The sequence below is a fragment of the Varroa destructor genome, unplaced genomic scaffold (assembly GCF_002443255.2).
Source record: "Varroa destructor unplaced genomic scaffold, Vdes_3.0 BEIS01000004.1, whole genome shotgun sequence".
Taxonomy (NCBI): Eukaryota; Metazoa; Arthropoda; class Arachnida; order Mesostigmata; family Varroidae; genus Varroa; species Varroa destructor.
This window is the reverse complement of record NW_019211457.1, coordinates 9,906,360-9,933,239: the sequence shown is the minus strand read 5'-3', so window position 1 is coordinate 9,933,239 and position 26,880 is coordinate 9,906,360. Positions and strand designations below refer to the sequence as shown.

The 26,880-nt window shown below is 40.9% G+C and overlaps 1 protein-coding gene across 7 annotated transcripts in view; it reads left to right on the top strand.

The window, feature by feature from the left end:
* LOC111250147 (uncharacterized) overlaps positions 1–26,880 on the top strand; it is a 135,929-nt gene that overhangs the window by 3,412 nt on the left and 105,637 nt on the right. For 2 of the 7 annotated variants that reach the window (XR_015326201.1, XR_015326198.1), the window contains exons 2-7: positions 2,366–3,268; positions 17,394–20,206; positions 20,696–20,989; positions 21,435–21,509; positions 22,253–22,333; positions 24,391–25,699. Coding sequence is in view for 1 of the 7 variants with exons in the window: in XM_086986818.1 (XP_086842944.1) it covers positions 20,979–20,989; positions 21,435–21,509 (86 nt within the window). In the remaining 6 variants the exon portion in view is untranslated. Of the gene's footprint in view, positions 1–2,365; positions 3,269–4,056; positions 4,337–17,393; positions 20,207–20,695; positions 20,990–21,434; positions 21,510–22,252; positions 22,334–24,390; positions 25,700–26,880 lie in introns of those variants that run through there. The other 5 variants (XR_015326200.1, XR_015326199.1, XR_015326196.1 and 2 more) reach the window with 5 other exon arrangements.

The following is a 26,880-nucleotide window of genomic DNA, read 5'->3' as shown; positions in this document are numbered from 1 at the left end:
AACTTTTTATCTATAGATAATAACTGGTAAAAGTGTCAAGTTGGTCCAAATTTTTCCAAATGGTCAATCGGATCACTCCCTGGAAAGTCAGACATTCTGTACCGGAAATAGAGTTGTAACTAAAAACCCTAACTGCTATTGCTCAATAATAGAATATGAAAAATATTCGACTAAAAAGAAGCGGCCACATTGATTCCAGCGTCGTTACGCAACAAAATATCTAAGTCGTCCTTCGTTAATCCCATAACTTAGTTTATTGACATAAGTAGGTAGAGTTCACCCTCAAAATTTAATGACACTTAAAGAATCTATAGTAGAGTAGACCCGTTATTGGGAGTTCGAACAGGCTAAAATTTGTGTTGGTCAAAGACTGCTCATTTTTCCTTGGACCTCACACGATGTCCTCGTTGCCTACGAAAGGAATCTAAAACCTATATCCGAGGTATCCTATATGATCCGAGTCATTAACAGAAGCGAGCTTACGATGCTAATAAGGCCAGTGAGAGTTTAATGTAGTTGTGGTTATTTCATGGGAACGCTTGCTCCTTCTGCAACCCGAGGGGCCATTAGTAAGGCGGTGTAAACGTCACCACGAACATGTCCTCCTCTCTTTAGAAAATAGACAGAGAAGAGGCGTTTTCGTCCAGTCAATTTGATCAACGGTCTGCTGATTCACCCGTGCTCCAACGGCAACTCTGGCCGAAACTAAATTAACGTAATCAAGGTTAGCCCCTTGATCAATTTACTTCGCCCAGCTTCTAACCTCAATCTCTAAGAGATAATGTCGGAGAACCGAACATGTAGATCATCAACAATAGTTTGACGGTGTGTGCAAGGAAAGCCTATCCAACGAAGATTATTAATAGGTCAAGCAAAAACGGAGATAGAAATAGTTAACAACAGACGTGGCCAACAAACGGATCTTCGACGATATGCGTAAATAACCACATTAACACCTGCTCAAGTGATCATGAAGCATATGTATTTAACGAGATCTATAACACATGAAGATATCATCACTTGAAGATATCAGTTCAATAGGTTCACAGGGAGCAAAATAACTGATAATTGATATTTTCGTAAATCTAGAGATAAATGCACTGAAATTTTCTAACCATTGTCAAAAATACTCACTACATGGTTTACTCTCATTCGTAGTATTTTATTTCCTAAATAACAACTTTATCCACCTGACATCAGCCGAACATCATCGCTGCCGTTTATAGGTGTTTTTAAAGACACCTAGAAAAAAACCCAACAGAATCGAAGGATAAATCGCAGGTGAAAGTTAAATGAAGAACTCTCGTTCCTTCTATAATAGCATGTGAGTGGTCATCTAATAAACCGATGCTTTTTACGAAAGAGCAAATCTGGGTCACAAGCATTTTTTGGCGCGACCGGGGGTTAATAATCTACTATGCTGACACAACGTCGGAAACTTGAAAGGATACTTCTGTTTTGGAGTACTTTTTTTATCTTGTTATAAACCTTGAGCATAGATCAGGTCTCTATACTTATTGCCAACTCCACATGCTAAGAATACGGTAGATGAATGAAAGAGAACGAGGTTCTCGAAAACCTGAGGCGGGCATTCTGGGCTCATCCGTTTCTTTTTTTGGTGAATAGTGTATTTTAAATGGAAATCAAATGACGACCATGGGACGGATACGAGGAATACAGCTGTCCGCTAAGGTATGTAAATTTTACGTATCGCCTTCTGCAAATTAATGGACAAGACATGACGCCATACCAGGTTTAGCTTTTTTGAAGCTCACACCACCTGGGATTTTGTGTGATGCTGTCTTACATCGAGCTCGAGTCTCTCAGCACCAGTACTAAGTTATATCCTCTATATGCGTATGAACTTCCTAACTTTTATCCTCATAATTGTTTGCTTGCTTTAAGCGACACAAGCCCTTTCAGGGATGGGCCATAAGTTTACCCAGTCTGGTTTTTCCGTAACATCAGCTCACTTCCCTTTGTCAAGGTCCCTAGAGTAGCCAACTGATTTTTTAATTTGGCGTGGCAATTTCCCTAAAGCTTACCCCTTCCACCTCGATACGTACAGTTTTACCTTCTTTAGTTAAAAACAAACTACACGCATTTAAATATTGTAAATCTATATTTTTTCATTATTACATATTTCTCAATACATTCTTCCTTATTATATATTCATCAACACATTAATTATTATTTATTGAGAGATTTATCGACAAACCTATACGCCATGACCTCATCACATATTATACATTTCTCTGATACATTTATACTTATTATTTTACATTTGTCGATACATTTCTCATTACATTCGAGGCCGCTTAAACTTGCTAAGGTTCTTCCTTTTGACTTCTTCTTCCCTTTGCAGTTAAAATGTTTGACGCTTCGTTGAACTGCTGTTCTTCGTGGAAATCGATAGAGTAATTAGCGATTTACAGGATTTGTTCCATAAGAGAAGATTCAAAAGAGGCAGATGGACATTTGACAAAATGCCTTAGAAATGTGTCAAAATAATTAGAAAAAGCTTCGCCGGTGCGGACGCATCAGCTGATCGATTTTTCCGCAGGTAATTTTCTTCCGAAACCAGCACTTGACACGACACAGATGCGACTGAACGATCACGGCAACCGATGGTATTGGACCATTGATGTCAAGAGGGCATGGATAATGGCCAACGACATTAACTACCTTGGCAGACCGTTTTTGAGGTTGTTTCGAGGATAGCGCGAATATTCGTCTGCAGCTAGGCGAGGACGAAAGATAAGCCTCGAATGGGAGACATTTACGTTCAATCAGGCCCACTAGTCTAATGTTCGATCCATTCGATCGTCGAGCAATTAACTTTTCATAGATCGGTTTGACCCGATCATTACGAATGGTCTTCAGTAGATTGATAAGAGTACTCTTTATTCGGCCAGGGAGCATCATCAGACCCAACTCGCGGCGTAGCAGAGATCGACTATGCTGGATCGGTACAATGCGCGTGTGACAACGTACTTATGAATAGACATTGTTTTATCTAGTCAACTTATGCGTCTAAACTTAGAGCAGGAGATCCTCATTTAGCAAACCGCATGAGGAATACCCGATTACAAAGTTATTATGCAACATAATAACTCTGTGTCGGGTACCGGCAACAGCCATGAATATGGAAAGAAATAGGGAGTGGGAGATGACAAAAAGATCATCTTTGCGGCGATGCCGGACGCTACATATGAACTCAAGGCGTTTCGCGGGACTAAGTGATTCGCCAGGAACGGCAGCGCATCAGGTAGGAACGATTTCCTATCAGCCAAATTCAGTTAGATTTTTCACACATTGTAATGGGAGAGAATCTACTTAACTTTTAGATTCGCTGTAGAAAATACCGAAAATCTGAGTCTGGAGGCAGCAAATAGAGTCACATAGTTCCAACGTGATCATCTGTAGCCATCTGCAGCTCTAACTTAGTTAATTCGCAGTTTATCCGTAGGAAATATGGTTGGCTAGAAAATTTTATCTGGGCCCTACTCATTCATTGATGCGTGGGCTGATATGGGCTTATCGGGGTATGATGCCAGTCTGATACAAGCGCCTTAAATTATCAATGTCTAATTATGAATAATTAAAGCCTTGTCTGTTTGACAAGCTTACCCAGTTATTTGTACGTTCCCAACTTTGATCGAGATGAACTACATGGGAACGGGAAAAGCTTACTTTATCCATCAAATAATATTCCGACCGACACGAAAGCACAGGCGGCTATTCATTTGAAAGCGATTGCTTAATTTTCAGCCGCTATATTAATGTTATATTAATATATAGGTTTAGCGCTCTTCGTCCGCGTGTCGATCGGCTGTGTATCGGCATCGGTTTGTGTTACGATCTGTTTTGTATTGAAAGACTGATCCGAATTGTCCACGTTGGAAGAACGAAAGTCTATCGTGGTTACTGCTTTTAACATATGTTCTAACTTAGAATTGGCCAATAAAAACTTCCAGGTCTTATTAACGACAATTCGCTTACTTAAGCGATTAATGCCTCCAGTGAATTTAAATGGTTTTTATTAACTGCAAGCAGGACATCCGGTGGGCGCTTTCTGGACGGAACCTCGTAGACTTTCAAGGACACCTCGGTTCCCGGAATTTGTCTGTGCCGAAGGTAGCATATGACCCTTCACATCTGCAACTATATTCCGGCTGAATGTGGTTTAGTAGGCTGCAGCCTCGGTCTAGACCTTGCTCAGGATGTGTGGATGGAAAATACTGTGAATTGGATTCTGACAACATGTTAATGATCGTTATATGAACGGGATTCGAAAAAATGTTTAAATAAATATGTGTACATTCACCAACAAGAATCTTTGGCTTCGAAAGGGTGACGGCCTTAAACGGTTTTCAATACATAAAACCTGTTCGGTTATCCACTTGAAAAGAAAATGAGTAGTTAGAATGAGATTAATCCTAGACCTAGATAAGCACCCGATGTCTAGCAGGATCCTATCTAGTCGCAATACTCGATTCAGGTCCTGACTTCCTACTTAGAAAAAAAGACCTGCATCCTAACGGGCATCACGCCGTAAACCGTATTGAACTTCCGTGACGATTTACCGCGTAGCCAATCGTTCGACAACGTTTACGTTCAAAAAAAGCCTTCGGTGCAAACTGATCGTTGTTGTTCCGGCTTCGTCTCCATGCAAAAGCTGCATGTGTTTGTTTGCCTCTCTGCTAATTGAGTGTACGGGCTGGCGATGAGTGCTGCCGATGGGTCGCGTGCTGGTCTAACCATTGAAATAAACCTAGTAAGCGCTTTTGACAGCTGTATAAGTCATCCAATTATTGGCCATAGGCGAACGCAAACGAACTAAATAGCTACCAAGATTCTTGACACACGTTATACAGCTGAGCTTCTACGGGAGGTTCGAGGGAAAAGCGGAGTTCGCCTGAGAGCTACACAGTCCAGGGGGTGGTCATTCATGTAAAGGCAAGATGGTGCTGCTTCCGATGGCGCTGTAGTTTAACTGCGTTTCAATCTGCGCTTGTGCCTGACGAAATAACACATCGCGTGACAAGGACTAGTGGCCACAATATGTCCATATGTGAAAATATTCGTGTACTCTTAAAGCATTTTATACGTATACGTGAGCGCAATACTTCCGAGCGTGCTAAAATTGCAAAGTTCAAATTTCCGAGCGCGAACTGTGACCACATGTACACCAGTGTACTGTCTTATTTATTTGTACATTACTCTATGCGTATTATTTCGGAAGACAGCGTCGTCGGCCAGCCATCTTTGTGGCTGAAGCAAGCGTTTTAGTTACCATTGAGCGACTATAGCTAGCTGCCATTAGGCATCCTTAGTAGTGTTTTCCAATAGCTTTTTTTCCCCATAGCTTTTCTACTGAAACAGATGTGATGATTCTATCTAGAATTATTGGCTAAAAGAGGACGTTGCGAGGAAACTCCCTGAAATCTCGAGGGATATCTGGTACTTGGATCCACTATGAGTGAACGTAAGCTTCTTCAAATAGAATTCATAAGGGTCATGCGACGCAAAGGTTGGAGTAGACTACGGTACTGAGAAAAAAGCGGTTAAACCCTACAGAATAGGCACTGGCAGATATGTCTCATTTACACAGACGGGCGAATATATATTTCGACTACAGCAGCCATTGTAGCTTTTAAAGTAGCTGGGGTCTCTATTTGACTCGTGTATCATTGTAGTTTTTTCATCTAAAGGCAAATGGAATCGATACTGTGTTGAGGCAACGGATACATTAATGCGGTCTATTGCCAAGTAAATTGTATCTATCAGATAAAGAAACCAATTGAAATATTGAGTTTAAAAGTTTAAAGGGTAATTAAAAAATGACTATTTGTTTAACACTTCTTTAACTTTAGAAAAATGGTCAAGTTCTTCTATATCGATGTTACACCAAAGTAAATTAAATGCGTTCATTGGACATGCAGGTAATAATTAAAAGCATTCAATAATTAGGAACAACCAGCGAGTCTTGCAGTACCTGACATATAATCTTAAACGTAATCATCTATATTTACAATGATTTATGTTCCATTAACTTCAACTATAGTGTTTGTCCCATTAATTATCCCGATAGCCACCGGTAACAACAGTCATTTTAGCTTACCTTTGTAGCTTACCTAAAAAATAGTACAGAGTTGAACAACAGTTCCCGTAGTAACTGGCATATGTACACTGAAGAAGTTATCCTTTCATATGGCTTCGTGATTATTGTAGATTTTCTAATGGCCCCCAGCTAATTCCGATTCCTAGCTATCGTTCCCATTATTTCAGCTTACTTCCTTATTCGCTAGTCTAGCAGTCATTACCTTATCTGATTCAGGTACACAACTTGTAGATTCGTCGTGCCGTGAACCTGGGTTTACTTGTACGTGCGTCAACGAAGCACGTGCACTTTTCTGGTATTTGCTTCGATCGAGCACCGTTCCCGCAAAATATCTATTCAGATGCATTTATGTAATTGCGGCGGGTGGTTGGTTGATCGTTGAATGAATTTGCTGTACGCCACAAACTGGCGCCCAACTTAAATTATTAGAAAGCGGGCGGCGCTAAGTATGCCGCCCACTTAGAGTCATCTCTCTCCATCTCTCTCTCTCTCTCTCCCTCTCGAGTGAGCACGAAAATGCTAGTTGCTAATGGGAATAGCCTGTTACAATATCGAGGCCTCAGGGCGAGTTGTCTGAAGGTGACCAAATGCAGCCTGAGGCCGTCAAATGAAGGATAGCGACTAGCACAGGCTAGACCGCCGACGACGTAAACAACAACAACAACAAATACCTAAGCGGATTTCATGAATAAACATATATTTCTGTGCGTACATGTATCGCACCACTTTCCCACCCACTTTTCCGGCTGGACCGCGTTTCTCGACGCAGACGCCGTCCTGTATTTCTCCCGATTGCAGCTTCTTTAGCCCAGGAGAATACCTCTGCGGATTCAGCTACACTCCTGACTTTCGAAACCTCCGCACCTGCTAGTTCCCGCATGCGAGGCTTTGAAAACCCTGGGCCTCTTTGGGCAAGCGCGTCGGATAATAAACGAAGTCGTGTTTCACAAACACTTAGCCGTAGCAGCTTGTGCTCTCCGGTGCTAAGTGCGTCACGTACGGTGATTTTCAGAGCCTTCAATGTGTTTTGGTAAGCGGACAAGTAGAGCCCAAGATTACGGGATACAGTGCGAAATCGGTGCGCTAAAAAGAATCCGAAAGGCGGCGCTACCGTCTGGACAAAGAGAGGAGAGCGTTATATGTCTTCAATGGCTTTGCCTTAATAAATGCCTGCTTATTTACGCTTATCTACATTTATGAGCTATTCATGGCTTAACAACAAAAATAAAGTGGATGGTACATGTCGTTAGATGCAAATTGCAAAAAAAAAAAAAGAGTTGTCATTCCAGTAAATATGCAGGCAATAACAATGATTTAATGCTGAGCTTCTGTGAGAACAAAAGATACATACTAATATGGTAGGAATACAGAAGGGATCATGAGTTCATATAGACATGCATCTCTCCTTTTGTTTGGCGTGTAGTAAACGTTAGAGACTTAATTCTTTTCTCTCATTACTTCAAGATAATCCTAGATTAGAAGTTTAGTATTCACAAAATATTGGCTGCAGACATAACCGTAAACCAACTATTTTCTTTGAACGGTTTCAAGATTTCATCAAATATGTATAGAATTCAGTATCCTAGTTTTGTCGTTGCACCGTGACGCCCACTTATTTTCTTATAAGCAGGCCTCACGGTGCAACATGCGTCTAACGGGTAACATAGTTGAGTTTAGTACATGTTATTGAAATCAACCGTTTTGCGTTTGTAGTTTTCCATGTTAGTGGCACCAAACAACGCATATAGTGCGCGGATATATTTTTATCTATTAAAAAATGGAAGAAAAGCGATCCGTTTTCCTCAGTCCACCATATATAATACGTTATATGCACACAGTGAACGCTGTAATAAAAGCTAATATGACTGTCGTAGAATGCGTATGCCAACGACAGGTCTTTCCAGGGCTTCGAAAATAGGAGCAAACTGGCAATTTTTTTTTGTAAAGTGCAAAACGCGGTTCTACTCTATATTTGCTCACCGGCCGTAAACGGCCGTCTGGTGTCTTGAAAGCTCCGTTAGTCGACGAATAAAAGGACCGCCCCCCAAAAAAATATGCTTCCATACGTGCTATTTTGTTAGATAAAGAGAACGACGACATATGCTCGTGTAACAGGTGGGACAATTATTAACGTAAGCTTTGCATTAAATTAAATCAAATTATAGAGCCTTTTGACCTGAAACAAAGAGTCGACGTTATTCACGCTTTCGTGGATGATTACGTAAGGCAATCAAGCTGACCGTACCGTACGATCTACGATCTAGAAATGCAGTTTACTATCTTCCAATGAAGCAGTAAATCAGCCGAAATTGTTTCAGTGAAACTGATCTAGCTGCCGTCGGTTGCGGCGGCGTTCGTGTATTTAGTAGGTGTATAAAGTAGGTGTATCGATCGATGGCCTGGAAAAGGCTAAACCGTATTTCGCTTATATTAGACGATTTAAGACGAAGCAGCTTCTAAACTTATAATAACCAGCTGCAAATGTTTTATCGTAGATCGGTTGATCGGTGTAGATATCGAGCCGCTTCATCTTTCGTCGTTGTTTTAGATACAGCGGACGCGTACGTTTTTAGGCAAAACAATTGAAATCTCTATTATGCTGTCATAAATGTGAAGCTAATGAGTTTAGTCCGTCCGAGAAGGGCTTTAGTGCGGTATAACCGAGCCAGCAAAGTAGAAGGCCTAACTCCTATTTTTTTTTGTTGTAATAATAATTTTTATTCGTATGCGCTTTAGGGACATTTTGTACAAGTAGATTAAGTGATCGAATGGGCCTACGTGCGTGCACGGAGAGCACAATTGCTTTCCGCCCAATCTAGGCTGACTTCTCAAACAGGCATAGAAGGACTTGATAGGGAGAGTTACATTAGTATCAGCTTAAACAACTGCTAACATCTGACAGGATGACTGATCATTGGAAAATATCAGAACAGGTGCATTAATACAGGACTCCGTTCGCGTTCGCGCATCGGCTGGTAATGCTGAGTAGATAACTTAAGTTTGGAGCCAAAAAACAGTCTCAGGTACTCAAAAAGATGATGGATGTGATTTGTTATAGAAAGTAATACCGCCAGCAACTGGATATTACCCTGCTAATATTCAGCCAGCGCCATATTGGTTTGGTCAAAACTATGTTAATTAGGCAAGATCGTTTTTTGTCATATTTGACGTTACTCGTCTCAACCCTTTTTTTTTTTTTTTAAAATATTTTCGATTTGTGTTAATAGGAGTATACTTATTGCAGACAATCATCGGCTTGATCTCGATGGGTGCTCAGTATGACCACCATGGAAAACATACTACCCCTTTTCTTTACAAAATTTGCTGCCCGATCTTGCCCTACTTGAGCAACACCTTCCCCAACTTTATCGATGTTAGCGGTCAATGATAGTACCAATTCTAATGCAGAACTTTAAAACGCTTTAATGCGCTGCCTATATAACGGTCAGCAGTCTAAATGTCTCTTCCTTTGACGAGTTGTGTAGAGCTGGCAGAAGCGAGAAAAGAGATCTGATTGAAAACCATATGCTCGTAGCATATAATGCTTAAGAGACTCATTTGAATCTCTTTTTTTTTTGTATCCGTCCAAACAATTTTAGTTATCAGACCAGTTGTACACTGTGCAAGTACGCATAAACATTTGTTACGTGTAATATGTATCTAGAAGTCGATAGTCTATCGGTGATATTCAGAGTATGCATGTACATGCCAATTCACCGATGATAATCTTCGTGAACGTTATCAGCGGTTCATAAAGATACAGTTGGTAGAATACAATACACAGCTGCGTTTCAAATGCGAGTTTTCCGCCAACAGCTGTTGTGGACGATAAGATGTATCGATTTGACGAAAACAACGGAACCACTCTATATATACTATATATAATTATAAACCACCGAAGGCTAATTTATAGCTGGGCGTCATGTCTCGTTTATTTTGTATGTGCGTGCATCCTGCCCTTTAACTATGAATCTGTCCTTTTTCTCCCTTGAAAAGTTCCTCGCCCAATGAAAAGTTTATAACGCTTTGCATATCATTATTATTCTACTATTTATGCAGCAATAAAAATCCGAGCTAGAAAAGATCAGGAGAACGATATAGATAGCGAAAAACACTGTACAGATCGAAAGTGACTAGGCAAAAGAGATAAAATAAGTGTCCTACTATGGTGCCTTTCTACCAGGACATCGTAGTCACCTGGTCTTTCATTCATGCATTCACTCATACTACCTCGATGCTTTCTATCTGTGTATCTCTTCATTTTTAAACTGATGGGAAGTAAGCCTTCACGAACCCTCGGCGTAAAACAACAATTTGACAGGATGAATCGACGCCAAGATTAATTTCCCGCCCATAAAGTCTATATACACGACTTACACAAGTTATTGTTATAGAGTGTTGTAACAGTTTTTCGTTGCCTTCTACCGTCCGCTATTTCACTCAAGTAGCGCCCCAGGGTGTAAAAAGCGACTTCGCCGGTAGTGTAGCTTTCCCATGGTAATTCGTGGTAGAGCAGTTGAAAGCATCTGCCTGCCGTTTGCCCCACTGAATTGCGTTAGATGTTAGTCGCTGGCCCCTCCACATCTTCAACGAGTGCATCCGGTCTGAGTAAGCCGCTTAAAGAGACTGGACGAGAAAGGGGCGATAAGCAAGGACAGGCGAACCATTGAGAAGAAGGCAACAAGAAGCTTTTTCTGAGCGGCTTCTTAGCGCGCACTATCGCACGGTGGGCGGACGAGCGGGGAGAAGTCTCGAGCGTCCTGACGAAACGCCGAGAGACAGGCCACTTCGCTCTTCGTTCTACCACCATCATCATCATACACGTATACTCGTTCAATGCCGCATGGGTAGCCGGCCAGCCTGCCTTTTAGTGCTATATGTTGCCACGGGTTACAACTACTATAGCTGCAGCGCAATAAAGAAGGCCACAGGACCGCGGCACCAGCGGTGTCTGAGAAGGCTGCGGCAGCTCTGAACTTCAACCCCCACAAAAGCCCCATCAGCGCCCGCTTTCTTATCCCTTTCCAGCTCTGATGTCCACTACTCTAACAAGTGCGCGTTGCAGACCCCGCGACAGCTAGCAAAAGCTTTACGAATGGCTAGATTCCGTTATTCGACTTCGCACAACAACCAACCAACGTCATTTATGGGGAAGCGTTTGCCCATAGGAGCCTTCTGATGTTGCCGCTGCCAGCTAGTTTTTTTCGTGCTGGCCGCCAGGGGGATGCCAAAGGGAAATGGGTGCGAATTGGCTAGCTTTGGCTTGGCCTGCCTCGACGGAGACAGCGGCAGTGGGGGATGATAGATACGGCAGGCCAAGTAAGCTCACGTCAGCCAGAGTGAAAAGGAGATATAGAAAAAGCAATACATCTTGTTCTTTCTACACCACGCACAGTACCAGGAACGTCCGTGAACGAACGAACGAACAAGGGACCGGCCGGCCAGGCACTGCTAACCTAGCGTCAGCAATCCAGGACTCTTCCCTGAGCTTCGACACTGTAGAGCCCGTTGGCCAAGTGGCCGATTCTGTCGAGAGCTGATGGCGTCCGCCGAGCCAGAGCAGCGGCAGTCAGGCAGCCTTTATCGAGGCTTCAGGCTTCGTGTCGACTTACGCACTCCAAGCGACTTGAGAGGGGGTCTGCTAACGTAGGACGAGCGGTACCAACGTAGCTAGCGATCGGCTCCTTTTCAACTCGCACTCCTTCGTCGTAGCCTGGCACTGCTATACGGTCCATCTAATGGACTTACGCGCCAAGTTCGCGAAAAGACAAGAAAAAGCGGACTCAAACGAAGGGACCACGAGGACCACCGGCCGGTCGGTTGAAAACGTGTACGGGTTAGAAAAACGCATGAAGGTTGAAAAAGGGCAAAACCTCCGCACGATATATCCTGACAGCATCATTATATGATTAGAGTTAGAGAAACAGAAAGTAGCCTGAATCATAATGGAACAACAGTAAAGCAGAGGAAAAGAAGACTTTGGGAGAAAGGCCACTGAAGGTGACGGGTATTTGCATCTTTGAAGACAGCATTTTTCGTATCTTCGTCTTTTTTACAGTCAGCCTTGCTTTTGGGAGTTTTCAACGACGGAACTTAACTCTGCCATTTTGTTGTCGCTTCTGTGGGTTCGAGTCCAAATTTACTAGTGGAAAAACTGTCACGAAGAAGCCATTCCAGGAGGTTAATTTCAGTTCCGAAGCAGCCATTAGTCTTCCTCACTAAGCTAGGCAGAGATATATTCTGAAAGACTGTAAATTTACTGTTGTCAAATACCATATAAGTGTAAATATATTTCCCATTAGAGGATCGAAGTAGCCACTATGTAACCAACAGTATGCTGCTATAATCGACTCTGCACGAATTACTGACCCATTTATTTTTGAATATTTGGACCAGTCTCATGGCCAGTGTATGCATAGTGATTTTCTAAATTTAACAAAGCCGGCCCTGGTCCTTTTTTTATTCAAATGGATTCAGATCGGCAGCTGTAAACGTAGTTTCTTTGATTTAAGAAAGCATTCTGATTAGCCAGCGTTAGAAGCTGGTTGCCACTAATAGTTAAGTTGATAGAATGCAACTAAGTATTGAACTGATATCACGATACTGAAATAATAATTTAGGATAGCGTCATGCCAAAAGCGAAGTCGTGCTCACAATATATATGAAGGAAAAAATAGAGTTGGAACTGGGATCTAACCTACTTAGATACCTGATCGTTTCCAGTGCATTCTGTTGATGATATACAGAATAGTTTCTGGAAATAAAGTGCTTAAACTTTAACCACATCAATAATCACCGTGTGCTATAAAACGACAAGGAACGACATTTGTAAAGGCAAAACTGACGTAACGAAGATAGAATTAGGCTTTTATTAATGCGTCAAATACGCATATTTACTTCGCTGGATGCCTGCTAATACTCCCATCGCTATAAAATAACGATAGAAATTATACTTTGACTTACCCTAAACATTTCGAGCATCACTTAAATAGAAATCGCGTCGGAAAGTTCCTATGAAGGCAGTGGTGAATGTACCACGGTTTCGAATCGAATACGCATCGCTCCGCTTAATCTCGTCCTATTCATACCACACGGTAATATGAGGTTCACTATAAGTTGCCAGAAGTACCAGCCGTCTTCCTTGCTCCTCGATTTAGTCTCCCCGCTAGCTTGAACAGAAGATCTCCGTCTCTCGCACGAACGTGTCCGATTGTGCCCCCTCCGCCTCCGTTTCTGTTGGATTGGATGCTCCGTCATTCATATGGCCGTCTCTAATATTGCAGCACAGCTAGCTCCGTCTATTTCGCCTCGTCGGCCTGCCTTTATTTGTCCGGTTTGTGTCAGACATGTTCGTGCCCGTACAAGCGAGTTGTACCACGCGATCATGGTAAAACTCGACCAATCCTAATTAAGACATGATAAGAGACAACGACAACAGCCCTGTTAAGTTCTGCATTTCCAATGAACGTCTAACAAACGGAAGGCAAAGGGGAACGACGTGAGTACATAGAGAGCCATGGCATGTTAAAGTAGTTGACAGGAAACTTTCGAACGGGCCGTTTGTACCGTGAGAAATTGTTCCACAGCATTTAAAACCAACTGTTCTTGTCTTTCGCCAGTGAGAACTCCGCTGGCAGCTGGCCATTGGCGCTGGACGACAATAGCTCTATCTATGAACAGAGGGGCGAAACATACAGTGTCGTCAGTCATTGTATGTCTTTGCAGGGACGATAAGTAAACATGTTATGATAAGTATTAGACTGCGGGCATTGTTGCTTCGATTTTAAAAGTATTCCCTACATGACTAGATGCTACACATGTGTGCTGTGAAGCGGACCATGCACAGAATGGTATGCATCCAACGATGCGTCTTCGCTCAGTGTCGGTACGTTAACTATATGTATATGATAGGTTGTCTATGCACGAGTGACTATATATATACATATATATAGTCACTCGTGCATAGAGAAGCTAGAATACGTAGTTATTTAGACTACTTGGATATTAGCCAAGGAAATATAATAGTGCAACGATTTTTTAAACACGACGTAGCCATCCATCCTATTTACAATAATGAGATCAAATAATTTGTCGATTAATTAATTTTATTTTGTCTGCTAGGTTGGTTTGCGTTAAAAAAATTCGACCTAACTTCAATTAGTACATCTCTGCCCACAGCTATGAAGCTCGATTGGCCCGCGTCAACGCGACGTTTACATCGCGACATGAGACACCGCACTGACAGACACAAAAACAGAGAATTAAATATGAAATTTCCGTCAATTCATCTAGTGAAAATGAGTTTGGAGTGAAATTAAATCCGTTAGAATTGACGCCACACCAGAAAAACCAAAAAAACATACACCGAATAGACATTGCTAAATCATCTCGTTTTTCATGAGTAATAACTCCAATCCGTCATAATTATTGGTTATTTTTGTTTTTTCTATTATTTCGACTGTGATATTTTAAGAAACGATCTTGTTTATTTTTGAAAATGCCACATATCTTTTTTCACATAAACAAAAAATACTTGTGTTTATTTATATATCTTCGTTTAGGGATATAGACTTGCAAATATTTTTTAACTCGACAACTAATGATACGAAGCTTTTTCTATCGGGAATTGTTAATTCACGCTCTGCATAGTGCTTCTAAATCTAAGCCACTATGTCTTTGAAGGGTCTCTTGGCTTCGGATATGAGTTGATACGCCAGTCTAGATAAAATAATTCTGTGATATAGTTTTCCGATCTTGTCTACGTGCAGATGAAAATCTGGTTGAGTTCCACCGTTTGATTGTGGCCTTGTTTCTTGAACAACACTGCCATTAAAGGTCGTGTTTTTTAGTTGCACAGATAACGTAGTCGCCACGACAGAAACATTGCCGAGGTGTTGGGTAGGCCGCCGGTCACCATTCCTACAATTTTCTTTACACTTACTACACCTACAAAGGTAAGAACTTTTTTACCCGAGTACCAATACGGTCAACCAGACGCTTCGTGCTTCAAAATGATAACAATTTTAGAAAAGCTTAAGGGTTTTCGGGGAATATCTAACTTCCATGACACAAGAAATGTACCTGAAGTCCCTACGAAGTGTGGGAGTAGATACACGCGTCTTCTAGAAACAGCGGCTAAATTTTTAATCATCGTACCGATTCGCCAAGATATGTCTTTTTTTCATTATGAATCATTGGCACCAGTGCGTAGAGATCTCTGCCGCACCCCTCGGAAGCCGCTTGACGATTGACAACAAAGCAGACGGAGGACTTCCCAAGGTGTTCCCAAAACGCAAACAGTCGGCATCACTTCTTTTCGGATCGTGCTTTGAACGTAATTGTTTGAATTTTGAGTTAAGTGTTCCTAATTTAGCAGACGCGTTTCGTAGTACTCGTAGCCTAGCTATTCTAAGCCCGATACAATTTCATGCTTTGTTACAAGTTACAAATTAAGGCATAACGCGGAAATAGCTAACTAAAAGATGTAAGTGTCGCTTACTGGGCCCCGTACGTTGTATTCGTCGTATCCTGTGGTACTAGACCTTCCGTTCAATATCCTCTTTCTAATACATCTTTCATAACAGCTTTCGACGACTGGGGTCTATAGACTACCCGATGGTAATCAGTCATTGACTCACTTCTAGAAGACCCATGTTCGACACAATCGATTAACTGTTATCGTGTTCTATTTGGCGGGGTCGATGTCCCACGTTTTTCCCCCAGCGACAAGCGATACTTTCGTTTATTTTAGAACAGCTGACATCGTCGGCGTACATAATAATTCGCATATGATGTACGGCTGTAGGGAACTGAGACTTGCATTGACATGTTACCTTTCTCAGCATTCTCAGAGAGCGGAGCAAAGGCACGGATAGAGGAATTCCCCTATTGTTACCCAGGAAACATTATTGAAATATTGTTACGCAACACTTTAGCAAACGGGACACTACCGCCACTATTGGACGATGGAAATTAGTCGTTCATTTGTCTATTGTAGAGTCAGCAGTTAAACGACATCGCAAACGGGCGACAAAATAAAGTAATAATCTACTGTCCCCCGTACAAGCTGAACTTTTATACCAAAGCCCTGCATACTATTCTGTCAACAGCTAACAAAACGTTTGCCTATTGCTATATTACTATAATATGCTAAACTGAATCAATTAAATATACAGTAACCCACACAGATGGTTCGCGTTCGTTTTCTCTTCGATCTATTTAGTCCACTTCCTCTTGTACATTAGCTTTAACCAGTTCAAAGGCGTACTTCTTTTCGTACGTTTTTTACTGTTAACAACTTACTCGAGCATTATAATCACATCATGTTCCGCCTTGATTGATTTGATTCAAAATGAAAGTTTACACCCAACAGACAGCGTTATTTTCACACGTGTCCAGCCTAACAAATGTCTCGCATTTTCAAAAGCCTTTTCTACACCCCCTCTGTTCCGAGTTTTACGTGCGGTATTGCCGTTAAGCTTATCTAGACCATTAGAAACGACTCGAACTCTAGTTCTATCATTTCTAGACACAGCCTGGTTCAGTATAGCAGCAAAGAACAATATGTGCATATCAGTGGCCGATGAACCTAAGCATACCCCTACAGCCTTTGGGAACGAAATAGGCCCACGCTTTTTTACCTCTGCCAGCATTTATATACATAGAGAGGACACACTGTTCCGTGATATTCAAGGAAAGTTCAGTTAACAATTAAAACAACGAGCTAATCCCAGTCTAAGCTGTATCACTGACTCCAAATGGGGCCTACATGATTTTATTTGACTGCATCTGTTTTGTGGCATTATTGGATAACTTCAGCGACCTCTAAGCGGAATTCACGCTAATCTTCTCAATGATCCACAGTAATAGATTGCGGCAGAGAAAATTGTTTCTAGAACACACAAAAGTCTTTAGATCGCTTACGTTAACACTTCCTCTATATAGCTTTCTTTATTCTGTGTAGTATTTATTGTCTGCTGCATATTTAACCATTTTTTTTTCTATGTGGCCTAAAATTTTTCTACCTTTAAAACTTAAGACACAGTCACCATTTGTCGAACTGCGCAATAACACTATTCAGAACGTTGTTGTCCTGAGGGTGGTCAAGGCTGTGTTAAATGGGTCAAGAAGCGACGAGCTTTCTTTATCCATTGACCCGTACCGCTCACCCTGGGCAGTTATCGTATCGCTGCGCTTAAGCGATGATGTCAATGATAATAATTTTTTGCGTGAGACAAGGATCGTTTGTTTTTTTCGGTCATTATTTCAGGCACGAAATAAAAAGCGAAATGGGGGCGCTGGTAAGGGCGGCAATCTACATCAACTATCACCGCTTCCTGTCTGAAAAGAACAAAATAACGAGATAGCGCCTGGTATTTTCCCGTCATTTCTAGCATAGGCATGAAGGTGGGCAACAGTAACAACAGCTCGACTTGTGGACATTTTGGGCGAACCTAAGATCTGTTAATGCCACTTTTCGAAGTCGGTACACATAATGGTACTTGAGGACAAGCACATAAATATATGCATATTCTGCACTGAGCAATTTCGCCTGCTCTCATTGTCGGCACCGGCGGGCTTTATCGCCGACAACTTTGCCTTCATCGTCTTTTCAAGGAGCGACGGAGCGCCACTTGCCAGCCTGGGATATCCCGTTCTCGCGGACCTATCGGCTTTTCTATCTTTCCACTATAATCTACATGTACTATCACATCAATAATTAGAGATACCACAACAAAAATAGATCGTCGCTTACGATAATATCGATTTGTTGATTTGTCATCTACGGGCTCAGTTGATCAAGCTGCCTTTAAACGATGTCGGACGGTAGTTTGTTTTCCAGATAGATCCTAATAGAATATATCTGCGTAACTTGAAAATTTAAATTTCCGTATTTATTCGTTGAGCAAATATTGTCGCTTATTCACTTTGCATATCTTAAACATACGAGAAATTCCAAGTAGAAAAAATGTTCCGGCGAGCGAAAGCGTTACGTAAATCATCAAAAAATTATGGCTCAAGCTAAATGGAAACCATTAAATCTATCGTATCGAGATCGATCGAAGTGCGTTTTATCTTCCATTTATCATCCATTTATCATCAACTTAAACAATCATTGTAACCTTCTTTTTTGCTAGCTGAAAAAACCTATCTAAAAACGTTACACGGGTTATTTAGCCGAGAATGTGGGCAAGTGCATCGAAGTTCCGCCGTATCAATGACCTAATCGTAAAGTTTCTATTACGGATTGTCTCAAATCCAAATGCGATCCGAAAACAGTTTACTCCTCAAGTGCCATACGTAAATTGCCTTCGTTAGTAGAATTCGGGAGTCGGCGCAGTGTCGTTATGTGACCTTTTCCTTTGTGATAGGGGGCTTCCTATACGCCAGTGCAGCCGATCTATGAAAAGTCAGAAAGCCAAAAAAGCTTTACGTCTTAGTTAGCATTTTTACGCTTTTTTAAAGATCGCAGAAATGCTTCTAGCAATACAAACAGTGCATCACTTACGACCCTAGTACAAATTTATAAAACGTATTTGTTAAGACCATTTGCGTCTAGTTGTAAACACGAATCAGAGAAGTTATCAAAGTAAATAGCAATTACTTCAAATAAAAGCGTCCTTCGGCATGTCTTCGATGAGTCATTAAAGAAATATGTACTTACGGAAAATTACTATTTTTATCTTCTTATAAATCTTATAAATATAAATCTTAAAAAAATCTTAAAAAAAATCTTATAAATCGGATCAATGCAGTGCTTTACTTAAAGATTTTTCAATGAACCAAGGATAATATAGCCATTATTATAAAAAGTGGTGACATATTTTTCACTCTATTGCACCTATTCGTTGTAAAAATAGATGCTTACTCCATCTCATAATAACAGTGGCAGTTCTATAAAACTTTCCGCATCATCTATATGTGACGACACGTCGAGTAGATGAAGGCTGATCTTGCTAGTGAAGTCATGCTTTTTCGGATCAGTTAAGCAAGGCGCTGGATCCACGTGCGAACAATCGATCAACGTGGACACACTCTTGAAGTTCTATAAATTCTCAACCCTTTATTTTCCCTTGGGTCGTCAGCAAAGTACCCTAATAATCGAGCGACCCAATTTGCTTTAGCTGGTTAAAGACTGCCTGTCTTCTAATCCCCGGGGTTCTCTATAATGCTTCGGCGTATAACTATTCTGAGAATGACAATACAGGTACACTGGTAAATTTCTTTATTTGAACCTTTCGTCTGATCCAGTGATGATACAGCAATTGTTACGAGCATTTTCCGTGTGACCCACATACACACATTTAGGCGTTTTCTATATATATATATATATATATATATATCTATATATTACAATGCAGACCTTCACGGACATTAAAGGAAATTTCAGACGTTGGCTAGTCCCAGATTCATATATAGGATGCGAACACTTGCAGGCCCTCCAAACTCTCTGCCAACATTGAGGTGATCTACAAGAAAACTATCGCTTTGCCCTTGTATGTATGTAGTATGTATGTGGTATGATTAATACTTTGTGAATACTCTTGACTTCGTTGTTCTAAGGGTGTGTGTGTGTGTGTGCATGTATTTCACTATTTGTATGGTGAACTTCGGTGGGTTCGAGGTTCTGTCTTTATCTTTCCCTTCGTCTCCTCGTAAAGTGAGCGAAGCAGATCTTTATGTGGGTGGACGTTAGACAGACTGATGCATACATAAGACTCGATCGGAAACCATCTGGGCACGACATTTCACTAGTCAGGAAATTAGGCTTTAGGGCGTGGCAAAATAAGATCAGGAAATTGGAATTAGGTGGCTGTAAATCTGCTCTTACGAAACCTCGCTGTACTCACGAACTGGAGGCAGGCTTTGGACTATGGTGACCTCGACTCTGTAGGTGCAACGTGGTATAGCATAGGAGGTTAGGTTCACTGATGAATGACCATCATGAAAAACAGTGGAAAAGGGGAACTTTTAAGCATATCACTTGGAACACTGTGTGCGGAATCTTCTCCTCTTCGCCCTTGGTAACTTTGCACATTGGCCTATCGTCGTTTTTATGAAATTGCTTACTACCATATTCAGGTTCGTAATCCCTGAAGACTTCAATCACCGGAACAGAGTGCTCGCACACTTTTTAATATAGGTATATTTACGAACAATTACAGTGTTATTATCTAAGCTGGACATAATAATTGCATGGATTTTATTATATTCAAATAGTGCATTGACAAAACTGATCGAGTACTATGTACATATATATATATATATATATAATGTAAATGAGAGATATATGTGCATCCAACGTTTCTCTGTCATGCGAGATGCTTTCTCATGGATGCCCGTTCGTGTCGAAAGAAATTACGACTACTAACTACTATCAATAGTGCCTGGTAGACGAGTAAACATATTTTGCCTTTGAATCACGTCTTTCGGCGCTGGTCATACAACCTGTTCGTGGTCCGGGCCTGGGTAACGCCTTGCACTCCATCTTGCCTGGCGCCGTATTGTTGATAGACTATGTGAGATTATATATGCAGTTAAAGGTGCTTTTTTCTGTCGTCCTTCACACAGGCGTTTTAAATTCTGCTCGAACTCAGCCGGCCCACCAAGATTCCAAACAGAGACCCAATGGAAAAGTTGAAATGCAAGTAGGCACTTGGGCGCCAGCGCCCACTTTTTGGATCCGTCATGAAGCCTGCTGATCACGTAGAATGCAGTAGCTACTGTATATTGATGAATACACAGATTTGCAGATGACGAGGACAATTTGACACGGACGAGGTATACAGGGCCTTGACAAAACAAAGAGCCTTTCCGCCCGTGCAATACGTTCGGCAGCGAATTTTCAACGGAGATGAAGTCACGGTGAGGGAAAATATACGACACGGAGAATATATTCAGTTGATAAACGCCTAATCTGACGAATTCATCAGAGAGAGCTAAACAAATAGATAATTTCGATTTTGATATAGAGAATATTACATCTGAGCGCTTTCGTTAGCCGAGCCATTTATTTTTCGTGGAGTTTACGTTGTTAAGTTGTTTACCAGAATACAAATTGCCGATTTTGTTTTAATGGTTAAGTTAATTAGGTAAATAGAATCTGTATATAGTCTGATCGAATTCTACCGAGAATAGGTGTTCCCTTCTTTGCATATCTTTGGTGGACATCGAGCAATTGATTGCTGCTGCTTTTTTTTTTTTCTATTTTATTTATTGCCGAAGACATGTTGCTTGGATTTTGTTGTCTAACGAAGTTCAGATCATCTCAGTTTACGTTGACATTTGCCTTATCGTTAAACTATTACAGGAACTATCCGATATCGTTCCTGACCACTGAGGTTATCAGCAGCGCAATAACATACCTCATCACAAAAGAGAAAAGGTAAACGATGGCCAGGTTTCGTTAATTAATCACAATTTCATTATAGCTACCATTAATGTAAACTGTCGACTCTCTTTATAGAACGTTGTTTGATTGAATCTATTATTAAAATATATATATATATATATATATATATATATATATATATATATATATATACTTAGTTATTATTAAGATATATATACTCTGACATCTTGCTTGCTTGCTGGAATACGACTATTGAGAGATGTTTATATTTTTCTAAAATAACATAATGCAAAATATTCAAGAAGGTTGTATACTACTAGGTAATAATAATATCGAAGCGTGTTTAGATAATAATTAAACAAATAATACAAGTATTTGTAATGGTTAGTAGCTTATAATTAAATCCAATAGAATAGTAAAACTTTGAGCTGCAATAAGAAATAAACTAAAACAGTTACCTTTACGAAATGCAACTACTTTAAGGAATCGGGTTTAACAACCCAGTGGTTGTTGGTCTTGAAATCAGTTTCGAGGAACAGTAAAACAAAAATCGTATCATGTTAGCTCCGGCATAGGCATGACAGGCGTCTAGTTTCCACGACGCCAACGATAATATTTGGCCGATCCTGTTTTTCCAACCGCTAGGTGTTGCCTAATTAAAGAGATTATTGATTACAACCTGCTAAATAAATTATCTCTCCATCAAGTACCAGAAACGTGCAAAGATTTGAAGTAACAATTTCAAATATTTACGTTTCATGTTTTTTTGCATCTAGATTGTATAGGAATGAAGATTTCCCTTATATACATGTTCGGGCAGAAGGTGAAACGTTCTCAAAGTAATAGCATCCGACCTGGTATGTGATTCAAGCAGACTCTTTACATTTGTAGTAGAATTCAACTTTTGAAGTTGCGCTGTCAATAAGTTTCAGGTATCATTTGGACGCCCTTAGGGCCTGATGAACGGGAAAAGTTCAACCCAAGTTTCTCTACTATTCCAAACTTTTCGCTAATGAGAGGATTCTCAGATACTTTGGCCTAGAACAACAGGCTTTGACTTTCAAGAGGGCAGAGTTTGTAGGCTAGCCCAGAAACACTATGCATTTATATATATAATACAAAGACGAAAAACCAATTTAGCAAGCACCGTCGTCATCTAGTAATACCTACAGGGAATAAAATATTAATAGCTATCTGGTAACCTCGATAATGTTTCAGCAGCTCAAAAAAAAGTCAAAGTCTATCAGGTATCCCGAACAAGGACGAACTAAGCCCTCATAAACTGATTGTGAAATTAGTCTATCAAGCCGAACTTGGCTAGTCGTCTCAGAAGATCTCATTTAACCTAAAGTGATGCCAGATCTAAATAAAATATACGTAGGTCGACCGGAAGTTACACACAAAGTTGCATAGTTATAAAACGCCTTGCCTATAGCACTATTAAAAAAAACAAGGGTCCCATTATTTTACATTGGTCACCTGAAAATTAGGACATAGTCTTTCAGTCCGCTGTCGGCGTAAAATCACATGAGAATGTTTTACCAAAACTAGACAAATTGTTTGGCATACGTATAAATAAACAATAGTAGACTCGAGGGCCACTAACCATCTTTCTTCGCCGATAATTCTTACTTGTAAGCAGTAATAAATAATTAGACATTTGGTTTGACTCAAGCGTTCGTTTTGTTCCATGATAATACATCTAGCATTTTCTTTCCAATCCTATTGCCAACAGATGCGTGCTCTGGACAGACGGCCGTGCAGCTGTACGGTCGCTGTACTGTTCGTCTTTACTGAGTGCAGAAAACTAAATACCGCAGATAATTTTTCAAATTCATTGTTTTTGGGGCTATTTTTTGGCCAGCACTGATTCGTAGAAATCGCTGTCAAGTTACACTCGTTCTAGCTTTTTTTATATGGGTCGGCCGAAATTTAAGCGAAATGGCTTCATCAAGATCAATTAGAAGGGTGAGGAGAAACTGGTTTGTAGAAAGTTGTGACCAGCTCGGAGATTCAGGAGCCTGTCCAAGTCACCTGCATCTGCCTTACGGCCTTTATCGTTGGCCTTCATAGTTCTTCGCTACACTCTGTTTGGGTGGCTCTTTTACCGAACTACTACTAGTTGACTTCACTACCTTGATTGCTATAGATACTTCAATTGGTTAATGAAGTAAATAATTCTCCCGTATGGTAATTTCTCTAACTAATAATAGAAACATTACAGACATTATATGTTAATTTGGACGCACGTTACCCTTTGAACATTCAATAAATTGCCTCATATGAGCAGTTGTGTATCCATCCTCTTGTCCTCAAATTAATATTTCTTATTTAGAAATTCAGGCAGTGTAGAGTTGGCGTTTGAATCGACCGATCTTCATGTACGTGTGTTCTACGAAATTTACAATATTGGCTCAAAGAAAGATGTAGACAAATTCTACCTGCCAACGCAGTCTTTTTCTCAAATTAAACGCAATGATCAATGCGACGCACTATGTGCGCCGCCAGGCTCAAGCTCGGTAGGCTCATCTTCATCGTGCTGAGGGAAGCTAAAAATACTCATCTTCTTGAGGGCCTTACCTTATACGGTTGCTCACTTCGCTCGCACGAATGCGCTCGACGAATGAAAAAGAAAGAGATTGTACTTACGGTCAGCTCAATCGATTGATTAGGCCTGTTATATAATATGCTAATCCTACTGGGCAGCGCCGACATACGGATGCAATATGGAATCATGGAACGGGGCTTGTAAACGTACGTCTGTATCTATGATATAGTGAATTTTATGGGAGACATGTTTTTCATGTAGAACTATCCAGGAGCGCATGCTTTTGGCATTTACTCTAACTATTATCATTATTTTTGTTATTATCCACAAATTTTATTAAAAGTAAAACTTTTTTTTTAATTCCAGTTAATAACAATCTTCTGGCGAAGCATCGTAACAATCTATTAGTAAATGACTTATCGCAGATTGTTCTTGAACGTCCTCTGTGTAACTGTGTAGAAAATTACTTAAGTAACTTTTTTCTTAACGCTGTCACCACTCCGGTGCCAGTAAACCACACCATCGACTTGCATTCGTTCGTTGAGGCATCGTTCGATTGCTTTTATTCGCTGTAAAAATTGAGACGCCGCTACCATATTGAAACAGCCATATCCCTACCCTTCGAGTCTTCTAAAGATTCATGCGGTAGCAGCACCAGCTCTGCTACTGATACTGATACTACGATTATGACCTTTGCAACCAGCAAGAGGTCGCCTGCGACCGAAACGAGCTTACGATATACATATTATCTGTGTCCGTATGACATGATGTCCCCCATGGATGACTATTATTCGTGATGCATATCAAACTATAAGAAATACTGCTGCCACTAGAGTTAATACGTGAATAGGAAACGTATACGGAAAACAACAAACGGTGAGAGATGGAGGATAGACTGCGTCCAAACAATCATCTTGGCTCGTTTACGACGACTTCTATGTGACAACATCTATGGAACATCTCAAATAAAAAGACAGAATAGAATAAATCAAAACAGAGTGGATGTGCATGTATTTGTATGCGTGCATGCGTGCGTATGCAGCGTAACTTCTTTTCCTGACACACAATGTAGAGTATTGCATTTCTCCTACTCGTTCTGCACTTGCCCCTTGTGTTTACCATATAAAAATACTGGATATATGTCATCTGGGGAAAATTCATCGTATAGACAAAAAAAAAAAGAAAAACGGGGCCGCTCTGCTGGGTGGCACGGCATGCAATGCAACACAAATGAATAATGAATGCCGTCTTTTTCCCTTAGCACACCCACGTGGGCCAGCAGGTAGAAGGGAACACAATACTTTCTGTCAAATTGAATGCTCAGGCATACTCATCGCTTTATGGTGTAGCTTACTCTTGCTGGAATGTATATAGCAAAACATCTAGAAGTATGAAGCCTTGATGCCCCACTCTCGCTTCGTTTTGCTCTCATCCATTCTGCTGTTCTCATCCTTCGCTTGGCCGGGCGGGAAACGGTGTTCAAGACAGCCAACAGGATTTCCCCGATACTATTATGCATCTATATACATCGTATCGAACGATACAGGGTCCCATCAGAGTTACCAAAAGTATGTGATTCGTATAATCTATAGGCAGATACACTTGTTGCTGCGACCGATATCGAATGTTACGTCTGCCAAGCCCGTTAAAGCTTAAATAAAATAACATATATGTATATGGTCGTCGTTATAGAAAACGCTAAAGTTGTAAGGGTTCGATTAAGCACTAACTCGCAACGGACATTAGATTTCTAGAGCGTTGTTTGTATTCGTTCGCCCATTGACTAATCTAAAACGAGTATCTTTTTCTTGCGCTGGTTATTACTGCTGTTGGTCAGTGCTTGTTTCTAGCCCTTGAGTCAATACGTTAGCTTGAATTGCATTAATATCGGAATTTTTTCATGTTTACTGTTTTCAATAAGCTATATACATTTAATATATCTCACGGCAAATTGTGGGTCTATAAATGGCTGGCATCATAGCCACCGTTAATCAAGTCGTGTCGCTGCATGCTAAGCCAAACTGTTCGCTACCGTCAGGGTACGCGCAAATGTTTTGGTGGCCTCATGCAGCAGAGTAATTGGATAAACGAAAATGCCATACACATGGCCTTTATACGCAAACATTTCTATACATGCTGCCTTTGGACATCTCCTGCATAGAAAGTGTCCAACCAAACATCTAGGTAAGTAAGCAAGCAGGCAGGCGAGCGAGCGAGTGTCCCCTAGATATCCTTGCCCTCCCTTCTGCGCCATTCTGCGCTTACCTTCTTACAGAGCAATCATTCCACTTTGTACTTGGTAGTAGACTCTCTGGATATATATACAGTACTATAGATAATATTGTTGTTTAGTTTAGTCAGCTCTATCACGTACAGGTTACGGCATGGCATTCGTGCGTTGTCTTGCAACCCTCACAGGACAGGGCTAGATTGGATTATCACTGTCTTCTGCCTTTGCATTCTGATGCTCCTTCATAAGGACAGGACGAAAATAATTACCACTACGATTATCAGTGTCTCATTGGCGCTTCAGTGAGAATGTGGATTCGAGAACAAGGTACCAGATATTTTGTTCTTCGTGGTTCAGGCCGGAGCAAGCCGTTCTGTCTTGACCTTTCTCTCTTGTTTTTATTTCAAGTTCATAAATAGGACAGTCGCTTGGTAGGACCTAAAAAGAAACACAACAAAACTGGACAGACGGGGCACCAACTACCTAAGAACTACCATGTGATTATAGCCCGGTGGACCAATGGGCCCTTCACTGAGGTATCAAAGAGATGATATTACGGTGTCGAAAGGCCGCAACGCCCTTATTGCCTCTTTAATAGCTGGTGTTTCTTCAAATATCTTAGCCTT